The sequence below is a fragment of the Myxocyprinus asiaticus genome, chromosome 14, assembly GCF_019703515.2.
Source record: "Myxocyprinus asiaticus isolate MX2 ecotype Aquarium Trade chromosome 14, UBuf_Myxa_2, whole genome shotgun sequence".
Classification (NCBI taxonomy): domain Eukaryota; kingdom Metazoa; phylum Chordata; class Actinopteri; order Cypriniformes; family Catostomidae; genus Myxocyprinus; species Myxocyprinus asiaticus.
The window spans coordinates 37,995,668-38,011,591 of record NC_059357.1 but is presented as its reverse complement, the minus strand read 5'-3'; the positions used below and the strand labels follow the sequence as shown (position 1 = coordinate 38,011,591).

Genomic DNA, 15,924 nt, shown 5'->3' with positions numbered 1-15,924 from the left:
TCAAATTGCAGGTTCTGCCTACTGTACAATACACTCCAAATGAATAAATTGTTGATTATTGTTTTTGCACAGACACCAGTATTCATATTGATAATTATACATCTCAAATTGATGCCCATCAATCCATCATTCTTTATATAACACGTAATACGCGTGCGCATGACGTCATCGTTTTCACAAATTCGCGTTTTGTATGTTTACACGGAGACGATAACGGCATTGTTTTCAAAAACTTGCACTTTGAAACCCGTTTTCAAAAGTTTGAGTTTTCAGGCCCCAAAACGCCTTTGTCGTGTAAACGAATAGCCAAAACGCATAAAAAGTTTTCCTTTTTTAGTTGAAACCGTTGCCGTGTAAACGGCCCCTGAGACGTGTCCTCCGCCACCCGGATTGAGGAGAGTAACTGTGTCACCACGAGGACCTAATAAGTAGTGAGAATTGGGCATGCCAAATTGGGAGAAAAGAGGATTAAAAAAAAATAATAATAAGAAGAAAAGCCACATTATTTCATCCGTGGATGGGTGAAGAATATTGAAAATTTTACCAGTGGAAGCAATCAATCAAATGACCACATACTTCCCTCTGAAAAGGTCAAAAGATGTTACTTTGCCTGGCCTATTTTTTATTAGTATATTTTATTGTTTTTATTTTTAACAAGTTTTTAGTGTGCGATCAAAAAATTATTTAATATTTCTATTAACATTTTATTTGATCTGTTTCTTAGGTCCCACATCTACCTTGTAATACCACCAAAAATACTTTGTTGTAAAAATGTGCAAACTGTGCTTTACACTTTGTGTTTTTATGTAACATTTTTTATTATATATGTATATTTTCGGTTTCATACGTATATATTTTATAAACTGGGATTTATATTATATTTTGCTTTATATACTGCACGCCACATTTGTACACTTTATAGAGTCATCACACCATCATGAATTATTAATGAGTCTGTCTTAACAGTAAATAAACTTAATAAGCTTAATAATATCTAAAAAAAAAAAGAATTATAAAGAACACTTTTTTTTTATATTTATTGTTGATGACACAATACAAAATCATGTAAGAATGTGAAAAATAAAAAGACTGACACTGGGTGTATCCTATATACTATCTGTATATAGAATACACAGATGTTGTCTCAATAGTTTTTGAACTAACAATAAATACAAAAATCAATTTACATCTGCAAATTCACGACCTTCTAATAGTCGCCAAAAAATAAATAAATAACTAAATAATAATAATAATAATAAAGATCTGTTTGAAATGCAACATTCTCTTCACCTTTAAAACACTACGAAGAATAAACGCGTTTTGGTTTCTTTTGACCTTCGCGGTTTGCCGTCGACCGCGCCAGCAGCAGCGTTGCGCACCACCATAATAATATAACTGACGCAGGATACATTACACTCCTTAAAACGCACTCTCTTGTGTTTATGTCATATATAAAGCTTAATGTGTTGGTTTTAAGGAACATACATACTGCGAATTATTCCTAATATATGTCTTTCACTCTAAAGGTTGATACTGAGAAGTCATTTGCTAATATTTGAAGAGAAATTAGTGTCATTCTAATCAATAGCGACATCAGCTCGAGTCAGTCAAAGCTTTGACTCTGTGACGCCCAAAACAAACATATAAACACACGTTTAGCGCGTCTTAACTGCGTACAAGCAGGTTTGATCATCCAGTTACATTCACAGATCTCGTGTGGGACATAGAGAGCATTGTGGCGATGGAGCTTGTGTGTGATGGAGAGGAGTCAGAGGTGATTCCACAGGCGTGTGTGCTGTCTGAGTTCAGTGAGATCGCAGAGGTGAAAACACTTATCAACAGTCTGCCTGACATTCATAACGACACTGTCAGCAGGGAGACCACCATCGAGAAGTTTGTGGGTAGGTGTATGTCTAACTGTTTGTTTACATGCCTGTCTGTCTGTATCTTTCTGTATGTCTATCTGTTTGCCTGTCTCTATCTGCCTCAAGGTTGTCCAGGACTAGTATAGCACACATAAAACTGATAATAAATGTTATTAAAATTGCTTTTCAATTCAAAATCTGAAAGGAGTTTAAGGAAGCAACAGGGAGAGTTTGGGGAATGATTTGATATAATATTACATACATAAGATGGTGGGAATGTCAAGTTGTGCTTTGGGTAACTTTTGCAGTTCTCATGGACCGTTACCAGGAGCAGCCACATCTTCTGGACCCTCATCTAGGTAAGAGGATTTCTAGTCACCAAAACTAGACGACCAGTATCATGGATGTGATAAACATGACGTATGATCTCGGTGATTGCACGTTGTTAGTTTAGCTGTATTTGCTTTTGTGCAGAGTGGATGCTGAGCATGCACTTGGAGATGATCCGCAGTGAGAAGTCACCACCTCTGCTGGTCCATCTCTGTTTCAAATTCCTCTACATCATCTCAAAGGCAAGACAGTGCACATCTCTCTAAGTTTGACTGATAATGTCTCTTCAGGCATATAGTAGGGAAATTTGAGGTTTTGTAGCTGGAACTTTGTGCTTTTGTAGGTCAGAGGCTACAAAATCTTCATGCAGCTCTTCCCCCATGAGGTGTCAGATGTTCAGCCGGTTCTGGACCTTTTATGCAGACAGGACCCGAAAGACACTGAGGTGAGTTAGTCCCTCGCTTTCATAACTGCTCATTGGCTCTATAATGAGCCTCTTTACATTGCAAGACATAAGCATGTATGCTTAATTAGTTTCTAGACTTCTTAAAGGGGTCTGATCATACATTTTCATCATAAAATTTTTTTCCCTGAGGTCCAGTTTTTTTGACTGACCCATCCATTAATAACAGCCTCTTTCCAAAGCCTGTGTGACACTGGGACAGAGTCACAAAACTATACGTGTTGAAACTGTACCACTCAAATTGTTAAGATCAGACTAAAGTGATCAGGGGCGTTAAACTTCATGTCAGGAGTTCGAGTCATGTCCCAGTCCAATACCCCCCCCAGTCCAATGTGGGTGGTCATGAATATATTAATTTGTCTAATGTCAGAAAGTTGCGGAAGCTTGGTTTGAGTAAATGCTTTTTTTTTTTTTTTTTTTTACTGGGAAGTTTTGAGTTTTTTTAATTTATTTATTTTTTATTATTATTAAAAAAAAAAATTTCTCCCTTTTTCTTCCCAATTTGGAATTCCCAATGCGCTCTTAAGTCCTCGTGGTGGCGTAATGACTCGCTTCAAACTGGGTGGCGGAGGACGAATCTCAGTTGCCTCCGCGTCTGAGACCGTCAATCTGCGCATCTTATCACGTGGCTTGTTGAGTGCGTTACCACGGAGACATGGTGTGTGTGGAGGCTTCACGCTATTATCCGCGGCATCCACGCACAACTCTCCACGCGCCCCACCGAGAGCGAGAACCACATTATAGTTATAGACTCTACCCTCCCTAGCAACTGGGCCAATTTGGTTGCTTAGGAGACCTGGGAAGTTTTGAGTTCTTAAAGTTACAGTTTGTTTTTCTACAGGACTATGAACTCTTTTATCTCAAAAGATCAAGAAAAAGTTCATTTCTCATCAAATTACCCCTGTGCTTTGGGGGGGAAATATAGATACAAGCCTAAAATTTACTTGAAGGAATATTCCAGGACATTTACTACTTCTTTGGACCACATTTCTTACCTGAATTGAATGCAAGAATGTAACCTGTGTGAACAGCCCTAACACATGGAGTAAACACTGGGCCTTCTAATGCATTAGAATTAGACATACTACTAAGTAACAGATGAATTTGTGCCAAAATACTGTAGAGTTTGATTGGAAACAGACTTTGACAGCAACAACAAAAGATTTGGGACAAGTTTTCTCCGTAAATCATGACCCACAGTTGAGAACCACTGACTTAGAGTAGTAACTAGCACATGTTATTGGAAATGAGTTGGTAGATGCAAGCAGGTCTTTTCTGAAGAAATAATATCATTATAATTTGTATTTTTTTAATTGACCCTTCCCAAATCTCAAAGGAGAAACGTTGTATGTCATCTATTTAATAAGTTATCATATATGTTTTTTTTTGTTAGACCTGGGAAACACGCTACATACTCCTCCTTTGGCTGTCCATGACATGTCTCATTCCCTTTGACCTCTCCCGTCTGGATGGAAACCTGTCCACTGACTCTGGGCTCAACAGAGAGACCATCATGGATCGTATCCTGGCTGTTGCCAAGGTAACACCCAGATTCACAGATCACACATAAACTTATACATCAGTATTAATGTAATGACTGACGGTGAAGTTTTCTTTTGTGAATTTGACAATTATTTGATGTAGATTTGAATCCGTGATATGAGTTGAACTGATTTTATCGTTATCTTGAGAAAATCGTATTACGATCAAAGATGACATTTGTCTTCATGTTTTATTATTTTCTTACAGTCTTTTCTCAGAGTGAGTGACAAATCTCGAGATGCTGCATCAGTGCTGGTATCAAAGTAAGTTACTAAGTTAAGTAAATTTTTGATAGTTTTTTCTCCAGATGTGAGGGCATGACCTGGGTAGGGCTGGACAATATATAAAATATTCACAATGATTTTGCTGGTCATATAATATTAAGCAGCATCATGAATATCACAATTTAAATTGAATTAGTATTACAGTGATTTTTATTGTTATATTTGTGCATATAAATGAAAATGATTAAATATAATTCCTTGTTTTGTTCAATTAGTGAAAAACCATGGGAAAAATACTTATTTTTATCACTAGGTTTGTACTGTATTTAACTGCTTGTTTTAAACATTCAATTCTGCTGAAATGATGGTTCCTCTGAACATTCTGTAAGCCATTTCAAAGCAAATACAAATGACAAATATAGATTTATATCATCAAGATGCTGAAAATTATCTAGACAAGTTTTAGCCTTATCGCCCAACCCTATTTTCAAAAATGATTCCTGAATGCCACTCCTCTCATTTCTGTTTGCACACTCCTCCAAAAGTAGGTGCTTAATCCTTTAAAATCATTGTTAGTTTTACTCTGAGCAGTAGAGGGCGCTGTCTGAACGTGTAGATTTCTTGCTTTGCTTGAATTATTTGCATTGTCTGCACAGGTTTGTGACTCGTCCAGATGTGAAGCAGAAGCGGCTGGGTGATTTTCTGGACTGGTGCCTGACCACCATCTCTCAGACGAGTGAGCTGACCATGGAGGGAACTGTGGCACTCGATGGAGCTTTACAGTCACTGGTGAGCCAAAAATTCTCTCCTTATTGCACATGAAGGGCTATATGCTAAAGAATTGTGCGTATAATTTAGTGTTACATGTCAGCTGGTTTTACATCATAACTGTGCCTCGAATGCAAATCCATTGCATGTCAACATCAGTCCAGAACTGTTGTGCTACAGATGCATGCAAAGGTGGTAACCTTCAATAAATTGTTTTCTCCACAAGCACTTGGTCTGGCTTACTCATGTTTATGCATTAGAAGAAATCGAATACTTTGGAGAGTCACCCATCAGCGTTTCAGCTAAATACAAGAAGATATAACAATTTGTCTACCACTTCTTTGCCAGAAATAAAACATTCAAGCTTTCAAATTCTTTGAAAAATCAACCCAAACTGGTCTATAGTTGACCCGTCATCATATATTGACTGCTGTGGATTTTCTTTCCCTAGTATGTTAACTGTTGGACTGGTGCTTCCAATGTTTTTGGCAGTTAAAGCTGTATGACCTTAATTTCTAAGGGCCTACCTTTTCTATAAATTTAAGGAATAATAAGTCTATTTTTTGTATTTAATATAAGAGTTATATTTTATTTGTTTTGAATATACACATTTTTTTAATCAATGATTTCTATCACAGTTTATCAATCCCTTGCAGTTCCATCATGAACCCCTAGTGGGTTCATGGGCCTACTACATTACAAATGTGCAAAAAAGCAACAGAAATGGATTAAACAATGGATTAAAACTGCAAAATGGCATATTTTCAAGATGATAACTGGATGCCACTTAAAGAGTTCATTCAAAAATGAAAATTCTCTCATTATTCACTTACCCTGATGCCATCCGAGATGTGTATTACTGTATTTCTTCAGCAGAACACAAATTAAGATTGTTAGAAGAAGACAGAGCTCTGTCATGTCCTTATAATGGAAGTACATGGGTGCCAGCACTTTGACAGCCCAAAAGTCACATTTAGGCAGCATCAAAGTAATCCACACGATTTGATAATTAAAATGTTATAAACATTTTTTATATAAACAGCTTTTCTCCCAATTTGGAATGCCCAATTCCCACTACTTAGTAGGTCCTCATGGTGGCACGGTTACTCACCTCAATCTGGTTGGTGGAGGACAAGTCCCAGTTGCCTCCGCTTCTGAGACAGTCAATCCGCGCGTCTTATCACGTGGCTCGCTGTGCATGACACCGCGGAGACTCCCAGCATGTGGAGGCTCATGCTACTCTCCACGATCCATGCACAAATTACCACACGCCCCATCGAGAGCGAGAACAGCTAATCGTGATCATGAGGAGGTTACCCCATGTGACTCTACCCTCCCTAGCAACGGGGCCAATTTGGTTGCTTAGGAGATCTGGCTGGAGTCACTCAACACGCCCTGGACTCGAACTCTTGACTCCAGGGGTGGTAGTCAGCGTCAATTTTCACTGAGCTACCCAGGCCCCTACGTTATTAACTCTTTAAAAGCACTTCCTGTCAACAGCTGACGCATCACGCAGCTGTCGCGTGACGTAAGCACGTCGGCGAGTTCACGCGAGAATTCGGAAGCGGCCCTTATTTACAACAGAAGAACGAATGTCACGCGAGAGTTTGGCAGTTTCAAACAGCATCAGAGCCCTGGATGGAAGTGCCTATTTAAAGTTAAAAACGTTTTAATTATCGACTTGTTTCATTCATAAACCTATCGATTCGCTTCAGAAGACATTCACTGATCGACTCAAGTCTCATGGATTACTTTTATGCTGCCTAAATGTGACTTTTGGACTGTCAAAGTGCTGGCACCCATGTACTTCTATTATTAGGACCTGACAGAGCTCTGTCTTCTTCTAAAATGAAGAATGGCATCAGGGTAAGTGAATATTGAGAGAGTTTTCATTTTTGGGTGAATCTATTCCTTTAATTAATACATGTAATGTGATATGGTCATGTGACAACAATGTAGCAAACTACTGCTTGAAATGTTTATGGCTGCATAATGCATTTTTTTTATTTTTATAATAGGCTGTGTACAGTATACACTGCATAGTTTTCAGAAAGTGATAAGCTAATATTCCATTCCAGCCAATTCCATTCCGGGATTTGGATTACATTTATATAGATTTTGCACTTACAAATGTAAATGTGTTAAAGTTTTTTTTTATTTTTTATTATTAAATGAAATTGAATATCATGAGGATTTAGCAGTTAAAAATATCAAAACATATTTATCTTTTCAGATGCTTACTGTCTGACTGCTGTAAATACTCACAGGTCAAACAGTTTTGCTTGCAATTCCTGCACCTGTTTGTTAGCCACACACACACAAACATGCACCGCAAAGTGCGCACGTATTATGCAGTCAGAAACTGACAATTCAGAGACAGGAAGAGGTTGCATGCCATCCTTGTATTTTTACATTGGTATGTTCGAACACATGATTGTTTATTTTAGTGACTGATTCTAATCAGAATTAGTTTCTTTGCATTAAACATGTCCTACATGTTTTAGAGTCCGGAGAACTGTTAAAATGATCCTGCTGTTATTCTTTTGTAAAGTGCCTCTCTCTGTTGCCTGAGGTGCTCAAAACTGGCTCTGTGTGTTTGGAATGCCTCGGGAGTTAAAACTGCCATCAAAGATTTGCATATATGCTGCAAAATTCCACTAGGCAGTGAGCAAGAACATGTACAGTGCTCTTTTAAGCTTGCAAATGACAAGAGACTGCTGCTGGCACAGAGCGAACAGGGTTCAGCTTTTCACAAGGCACATTGCAAAACGGTTTGATAAATTTGACTTCACATCTGCATAATAAAGCATAGGTAAAGCAGGCTCAAAAGATACCTAAAGGGTAGTTATGGTTAGGCTAGTTATGGTGGTTGGTTGGGACCATGGGATCAGTGTTTGGCTGGTTAGCATTGGCAAGTTAGCTGGTAGATGACGTAACTACTCCGTTCTGGGGGCAAGAAGCAGCTTTCTCCATTGACAGCCTTTCAAAAGGTTCCATGTTTTGTGACTAAATAAAATGTTCTGCATGCAACATATAAATTGCAAATATTTCATTATATTGTAGTAGATTGTTTTTTGCTGGTGACCAATTTTTTGGGGGGCTCTTAAAACCTGTAAAATATACTTTTTCCCCTCTCTGCTACCTTTGATGATAAGATGGAGCTTAAGATAGTCACTACTAAAGGGCATTGGGTTGTCATTTTCCTGCAGCTTCAGATTGATCAGTCAAATGGCATTGATGGTTCAGGTGATTGGCTCAGAAACTTCTGAAGGTATAACTGAGTGCCCAGTATGGCAGCATGCAGGTTGCATTCTTCTAAAGGGTCAGATGCCAGCCGAGCAACTGCCATTGAGATAAATGAGAATGTCAATGGATAGGTACGGATTGTATAGACCGACATGATCGAGACCGAGCCATTATCCTAATCAAATGGTCATTTCTTACCAGGCTCAGCTCTTCAAGCATGGGAAACGTGATGACTTCCTGCAATATGGTGTGTATAAGTCCCCTAGTTCTTTGTTTTATCTCAGCAGCATCAAAATTCACAGCCATATAAATGTTTTAAATCTTTACCTGACCTCCGTTGTTCGACAGCCCCCACAGTGCTTCAATGTCTAAACCAAAAAAGAATAGCTGAGAGTAACCAGGCCACATTACGGAAGTTGGGAGCAAAAGTAGTCCAGAGACTGGGCCTGACCTTTCTAAAACCACAATTGGCCAAATGGAGGTAATGGACTGGCTAACTGACAAAAATATAATGACATGAACTAAGGAATACTTGTTTAAAAATGTTGACTTGTTTACAAGCATTTATATATTATGGCATCCAGATACCAGAGAGGAAGTCGGTCTCTTGCAGTGAACCTGGCCCAGTCTGCCGTCACAGAAAGTGTAGAGTCCATAAAACCGGATCTAGAGTCTGTCAGTCCAGAGGAAGACTATGACATGCCTCCAGAGGTGGAGAATATAATTGGTAAGTAATTTAGGAGTAGGTTTATGTTTGATTAAATATACCTAAATGTTCTCTTGTACTGCTATTTTGCCTATCCGTTGTTGCAGAACAACTGTTGGTGGGGCTAAAAGACAAAGAGACAATAGTGCGATGGTCTTCTGCTAAGGGGTGAGAACAATGTGTCAAGTTCATGAATTAATTTGTTTTATTTTTATTTTTATAAATGTATGTTGTATTTGGGCCAGTTTAGATAATTCAGTGCTGTACCATAGAGATACTTTGTCAGCAAAGTGAATTAGCATTAGGGCGGCGACTAATAATTACTTTGTTTATTAATTAATTTGTCGGTTATTTCTGCAATTAATCGATGTATTGGATAAATTCCCGTATTTTATTCAGAATAATTTTTTATAAAAAAATATAAGTGTTGGATGCTATACATTGTACCAAAAAATATAAACGTTATGATATAAAACGCCTATAGTTTTTCACGAAAAAAAAACAAAACACTTTGTCCTCAATTTGGAAGAAGCAGGACAATTTAAACCACTAAATTATTAATGATGATAAACACACACACACAAACAAAAAAAACAATTTATAGTAAGTGTTCACATTTAAGAAGTAGAATGTTCTTTATGAAGTTCACTACTACTACTAGTAAATGTTGCAGTTCTTATTAAAAATATTTTTTGTGTTATATGTAGGCTTTCAATTAATTAGTTACATTAACCAATATTTTATATCCAACAAACATTTTTTCAGACTGCATAGTTTAAAGTTTAAACAAATTGATTCCGCTCCCTTTCTCTGTTGCGATTGGTTTGACACGCAGGAGCACATGCTTGCTTGCTCAGTGTAGTTTTTGAAGTTTAACAGAGACTTGCTTGCGGTAAAGACAAACAGTTTGAAATATAGAAATATACACATGATTTTTGAATTTATAACATTAACACATTTTAAAATATTGAAAATATAAGTTATCTCCTGGAGAGAAACAACTTTCAAGCACATTAAACAGGACATGCGCTCTGTCAACGCACCTGACGCAGCAACCGAACCACATTTAACTCTATGCTTATGATCTTCTTTGAAGTGTTACATAGTGTAAAATAAAGTACTCCCATGCATTGCATAAGTTGCGTCGTGTTTTGTCCAGCTTCAGCTGATCTTCACTATGTTTCAGATTAGTTTTATTATGCAAGCTAATTTTTCACTAAGTGGCATCACTGATAGAGCTTCTCAGTGCACGGCGCACATATCTCACTAAACGACATACTGTGATTTTTATGATAATCTATTTTTATCTACTGTATTTTACCGATTCGTTGTTGAAGCCCTAATGTGGAGTATTATTCCTTATTTTAATTTGTCTTTTTTTTTTTTTTTTTTTTACCACCTTCAGGATTGGAAGGGTGACTGGTAGACTGCCTAAAGAGCTCGCAGATGATGTGGTGGAGTCTGTTTTAGAGTGTTTCAGGTGTGCCTATACTATAATAGGAGGCTAACGACAATATGACATAAGTGTTTTCTCAGTGTGTCTTGGCATTGTGTATTGATATGTGTGTATTACAGTTTCCAAGAAACAGATAATGCCTGGCATGGGGGCTGCCTGGCTCTTGCAGAGCTGGGCCGGAGAGGACTGCTGCTTCCTTCACGTCTTTCAGATGGTTGGTTTGCCTTCTCTTGTGAAACTATTGTTAAATTTGAAGAATTCTCAACACATGTGTTGTTTCCTTTATATCTCAGACATCCTTTGACATTATTTTGCTAATAACATAGTTTTATTATAGTTATAATCTTTTTTTAACAGTTCACAAAACGCTCCTCGACATCAAGCAAGCACAAATAACTTTATGCAAATACTTTTATTCAAATTCTACAACTTTGACAAGCTTCTTTATTTAAAAATACCACCACCCAGCTGCCTTTTATAAACAGTTAAGTGTAACGTTTTTTTTTTTTTTAAGTTTGTCTGTTAAAGAGCAAAATAGAATCTGCGCCACCCTTTTTTAAAATCAGTGCATAATGTTAAAATTATCTACAGTAAATAGCTTCACAACTATACATTTTACAGACTGTAAATGTAGTAATAATTTATGTATTTAGTGTAACTGCTGGTCATCTTCCTGTAAAGTCTGTAACTGTGAATCTTTAGACCAGAGCTTCTTCCTGTTCACACTTTGAAATTGCTACATCAGCAGTTTTGCGACCTTTTTCTTTGGGTCCGAGCTGGTTCTTTTACCCTTGCTTTCTTAGTAGTGTGCCTGAGAGGCCTGCTGTTTGCTTGTTTTTGTCCCAGTGCTCGAGTGCTCTGCTTGGGTGTGTCTAGAGCATCCTTGGCTGGATGCTTGTCTGGGGAAGGAGGGTGTTGGCTGTTTTGGACCTTAGTCATTCCTTGTTGGCCAATAATGGAGTCACTGATAATGTCCCTTGAGCTGGCAAGCTGACACAGAGCAAAGGCCGCTGAGTGCCTCTGGTCACTTGGGTCTAGATCTTGTTCTTTGGCTGGAGTAATTGTGGATTCCTCAGCATTTTGGATAGTTTCTTTTTTTGGAGTTTCAGAGCCTTTAGTGTTTGGCAGGGCTTGGTCATTGGACTGTGCCCTGAGGCAGAGGTCAAGCGGCATATCCTCTTGACTCCTTTCTGAATCAGAATGGAGCTCTCGGTTAAGGTAGTTGTGCATTATGTAGCTGGATGCAGTCTGGTACCTCTTTGAAAGGTTAAGAGGACCTGGCTCTTCCTCTGACTCTACATCCAAATCTACAGCCTCTTCCTGCTCTGAAATGTCACTGCTTCGTGTGGAAACTGTGATTTGAAGTTCATTCCTGTACAAAAAGAAAAGAAAAGCAAGGTGCAATTGTTATTGTTAGTTCTGTGAAGTATATAATAATGAATAGCCTTCTTGTGGGCTTCGTAACCAGATAGATTTGGTTATGATTATGATCTACAGACTCTTTACATACCATTCTCTCTTTTGTAATGTGTTCTCTTGAGGTTGTCCGTATGATTTCTTCGGTAAACTGTTGGGTGCTGTGGTTGGCCCTTGCATGACATGCTGTGATTGGCTGTATGGAAGAGACTCCCCATGGGAAGTGTGCCTGAGTGTAACGGGGACACGCTGGGTGATATCTGCCGCATTTGGCCTGTCTGGAGACCCAGAGGCGGCACACCCTGCTAAAGGACTGTGGCGGGTACCCTTTTCTCTGTTGTGCTCCTGGACACCCCTGTCCTCAGGAAGTCTGCTGTAAGGATCAGAATGTGATAGGGAGACCTGGTGCCCTCCATAATCTCTGGGATAAAATCTGTGGCTGTACACATCTAGAGGAAAATACCTGGACCTCTGTAAAGGCATGTGAAGTTCAGGGTGTTGGTAGAGGCTGTAGGGTAGTGGACCAGGTATAATAGAATGGCCATATCTATAGTGATAAGGGTGGAGAAGGGATGTACTGGTTGGGACCAGAGGTGATGGCACCAGGGGTGTCTGGGTTTCTCGAGGTGTGAGTTGGTAGGCTTGGGCGTTTACTTGGTTCTGTGGGTATGGTGTGTAGATGGAATGCAAGGACCTCTCAGTTACCATGTATGGTGAATAGTCCGGGATTAGAGGAAGAAGGGGTGTTGTGGAAGCAGGTGGGACCCATGGCGTCATTTGTTGGTAGAACTGAGGAATGGATGAAGATGATGGGTCATCTTTGTGTAGAGGCAGCGGTAGAGCTTTGCCTTCACACATTTGTGGAACCGGCGTGAAGGCAGAAGTTATTTTGTTCTGTGGAATGTCCATGTCTGCACTTTTGTCCCTGGTCTCAGAAACTGGCTCAAGAACAACCTTAGTGACCTCCTCGATTGGACTTTCAGGCTTTTCATTACTTTCTTTACCCATCTCCACTTGTTCAACCTTGTCATTGGCCATATCTATTGGTTTGCTGGCTTCAACCTCCAGGACAGGTTCTTTAATGTTGTGATTTAAAGAAATGCTACGCTGAGAGACTTTGGGTGTTTTCCCTGTCTGCTCCATGCGCTGAGATACCAGAGAAATTGAGTTCTTGCACAGGTTGTATTTCATGTGGTTGAAGAGATGAGACTTGATGTTGCAGGTGAAGGGACATTGGAAGCACTGATATTTGAAAGGCTTGCCAGGAGGACGAGGAATGTAATGGGGTTTCTTTGGTTTTCTCCCCTGGAGAGTGTCCATACTGCTGCTCTTGTCTGAATCCATTGCTGCGTGGTTTGTCAGCCCTGTCTGGGAACAGGAAACAAAAATTACAATACTTTTAAACCTTCCACCAAAGCTTCTTTTATTTGTTGGGTCTCTATATGCTTGTTATAGAAAGAAGGATTGCATATACAGTCCCTTCAATTTTTTAACTATGTTGGGACTGCTTGTTGGCCTGTGTGTTAGCATAACGCTCCCTAGCCGCACTGCTGAAGCCAGTGTAGGCCTGTAGAAACATGCTCCCCTCCTTCATAGCCTGATGGTGTGGGAAACCACATACACCTGTTTCCCATGACCTTATCTGCTGGGTACAAACTCCAGACATTTAATAGTTGATCTCACTTGCCCTGAAAACAAGAGAAGCTACCAAATCTATTATAATAAAATTTCATCTACTGTATTTTAGAACATTAGTAACCAAATGGATGTTATGGCTTCAGTGATGAAAGGAATTTGTTTCTGCCCAACAATTCTGCACTACAATGCTGATACATGATGGTCCGGTAAGTGTGCAAAGATTTTGAGGCCTGAAGGTTTGTATTGGGAGGCAGATCTGAGAAAATATTGCTAGGCAAGTTATTCTGAAAATGACTCCACCTTAAGGAACCTGTTTGTCACGTGCTGTCGCAAGAAGTGGTGGCTCAAGTTTTGGCTCACTTGTTTCATATGAAGCCGCTCCCTCCTCAAGGCACAAAATAATTTTAGGAAATTTTTGTATTGTGACATTTCTTTTTTTACTTGTTGTTTCAATGTTCTTTTATGTTCAACCTTTTATGTTACCTATATATCTTATGAATTTAACATCATATAAAACTTTCCATCTAGATTTTTTATTTTTTCTGAAATGTATTTGTTTGGTTTAGACTTAATCTAAATCTTTTGGATAAGTACCACGTGGCAAATACATAAGAGTATCTTCTATTATATGTAAGTTGAACAGGTGCATCAGTAGTCAGCAATTCACTGCTACCCCAGAAACACCTGTTACAAGTACACCTGCAATTTACAAGCAAGTTACAGACGATAGAACTACATAGTAACAACAATAACAGATGCCTCTGAATTTCTCAGTGAGTTCATGCTGACGTTACCTTTTGTCAGACTCGACGTTCTGGATGTTGGATGTATCGTCGTTGGATTGATGTCCACAGCAGACCTCCTGAAAAGTAGAATGTCCCCAGCAGTTTTCCCAGAGTGTTTGCCCCTGAACGTAGGTGTCTGCTCGTTTAGGTGTTTTGTCTTTCTGGTTTCTGATGAGTCTGAGTCTCTTACTTTCTCTGTAAGGTGGTGACTCTCTGTGGGGTGGAGTCTGTGCCCAAGCAGTAAAGCCCTTAGGCAGCACCAATGTACCTGATATTAGGCAAGCCCCGAGCCACAATACATTGCTAGTTTGCCTTCCTACTTAACTGCTAGAGAGAAGCCACATGGACTAGAAGCCAGTCAGGACTGTCTGTGGCTATTTTGTTTATGTAAAAATTTGAAGTAGCCCAGGAGTGGTAGAGTTAGGTATGAAGCAGGTTTTAGGAGGTTTGTCAGAGGGGTGTGGAGATATTAAGGACAAACCAGTGAGATTTGCATGAAGCCAAATGTGTGCTACTCCTGATCAGAAGTGTCTTTCAACAGCAACACCGCAATGTCATAGACATATGACAATGAAAATTTTAGTTCTGAGCAGTTATGCGCAGACTTCTGTATCTGTAAAATATTACTTTTGTAGAGTGTAGAGGTAAAGTTTGGCTTTGTTTTGCAAAAATCTGAATAAATGTGTAGAGCATGAATCATAAAATCTCTGTACTTTCAATATCGGCCCCACCTAAGTTTTAGGTAGAGAGTTCCCTGTTATCATATCCTTTCAACAGTCATCTATCAGTACCCTCTCCCCATTAGTATTATATTTTGTTCTTGTAAAACACCAGGTGAGTAGTGCAGGGTGATAAAGGTTAGCCATATATATATATATATGTGTGTGTGTTTCACTAGTTTATTTGTTTACTAACATGACCAACAGTGTATAGACATGAATCACAGATTTTTTTTCTTTTTTTTTTCTTTTTTCTTTTTTTCTTTTTTTCTTTTTCTGAAAGTCATGAAAATTCCCACCACAGTGCCATTTCCACCACATCTCAAATTCTATATTGTAGTTAATAGAATTCTGTGGTGGAAATGTTTGTGATGGAAATTACATTTCTTTAATCATGGTATAAGTATAATAATTATATATATTTATAAAATAGCAGACGCCTAAGGATAATTTCATAGCTAACATTTTATGTATCCTAAATAAACACAATTAAATACTTTTTGCTTCATTTAGCAAAATTAAAGCTTCATTTGAAAGGATGTCCAATAAAAATATTCTGCTCACAAGTGATATTTACCTTGAATTTTCTTTGTTTTCTTCAAACAACAATAAAATCTATGCATAAAGCTATTTCAAAAGCACCCTTTGAAAATGTTTTCCAAGGGAGATATTTTTCCCCCTTTTAATCAGAGGAACCATAATTTCAACCAAACAGCCATTATTGGCAAATATATTCAAAATGTTACATGCAAGGGCTTAAACAGTT

General features: G+C 38.6%; 2 protein-coding genes across 3 annotated transcripts in view; one reads left to right on the top strand and one right to left on the bottom strand.

Annotated features, from left to right (window-relative positions):
- The first annotated feature begins 1,354 nt into the window (after positions 1-1,354).
- The window catches only part of LOC127451630 (tubulin-specific chaperone D-like), a 60,661-nt gene continuing 46,091 nt past the window's right edge, over positions 1,355-15,924 (top strand). The window contains exons 1-13 of one of the 2 annotated variants that reach the window (XR_007899122.1): positions 1,355-1,901; positions 2,174-2,224; positions 2,340-2,437; positions 2,539-2,640; positions 4,052-4,198; positions 4,408-4,463; positions 5,081-5,213; positions 8,640-8,685; positions 8,787-8,919; positions 9,023-9,165; positions 9,252-9,312; positions 10,550-10,624; positions 10,720-10,814. Coding sequence is in view for 1 of the 2 variants with exons in the window: in XM_051716453.1 (XP_051572413.1) it covers positions 1,742-1,901; positions 2,174-2,224; positions 2,340-2,437; positions 2,539-2,640; positions 4,052-4,198; positions 4,408-4,463; positions 5,081-5,213; positions 8,640-8,685; positions 8,787-8,919; positions 9,023-9,165; positions 9,252-9,312; positions 10,550-10,624; positions 10,720-10,814 (1,300 nt within the window). In the remaining variant the exon portion in view is untranslated. The remainder of the gene's footprint in view (positions 1,902-2,173; positions 2,225-2,339; positions 2,438-2,538; positions 2,641-4,051; positions 4,199-4,407; positions 4,464-5,080; positions 5,214-8,639; positions 8,686-8,786; positions 8,920-9,022; positions 9,166-9,251; positions 9,313-10,549; positions 10,625-10,719; positions 10,815-15,924) is intronic. The other variant, XM_051716453.1, reaches the window with a different exon arrangement.
- LOC127451635 (zinc finger protein 750-like) lies at positions 10,835-15,242 on the bottom strand. The gene is made up of 3 exons (XM_051716471.1): positions 14,449-15,242; positions 12,111-13,384; positions 10,835-11,972 (listed from the first exon to the last, which is right to left on the bottom strand). The coding sequence occupies exons 2-3, from the start codon at positions 13,358-13,360 to the stop codon at positions 11,342-11,344; spliced, it is 1,881 nt and encodes a 626-aa protein (XP_051572431.1). The 5' UTR covers positions 13,361-13,384; positions 14,449-15,242; the 3' UTR covers positions 10,835-11,341.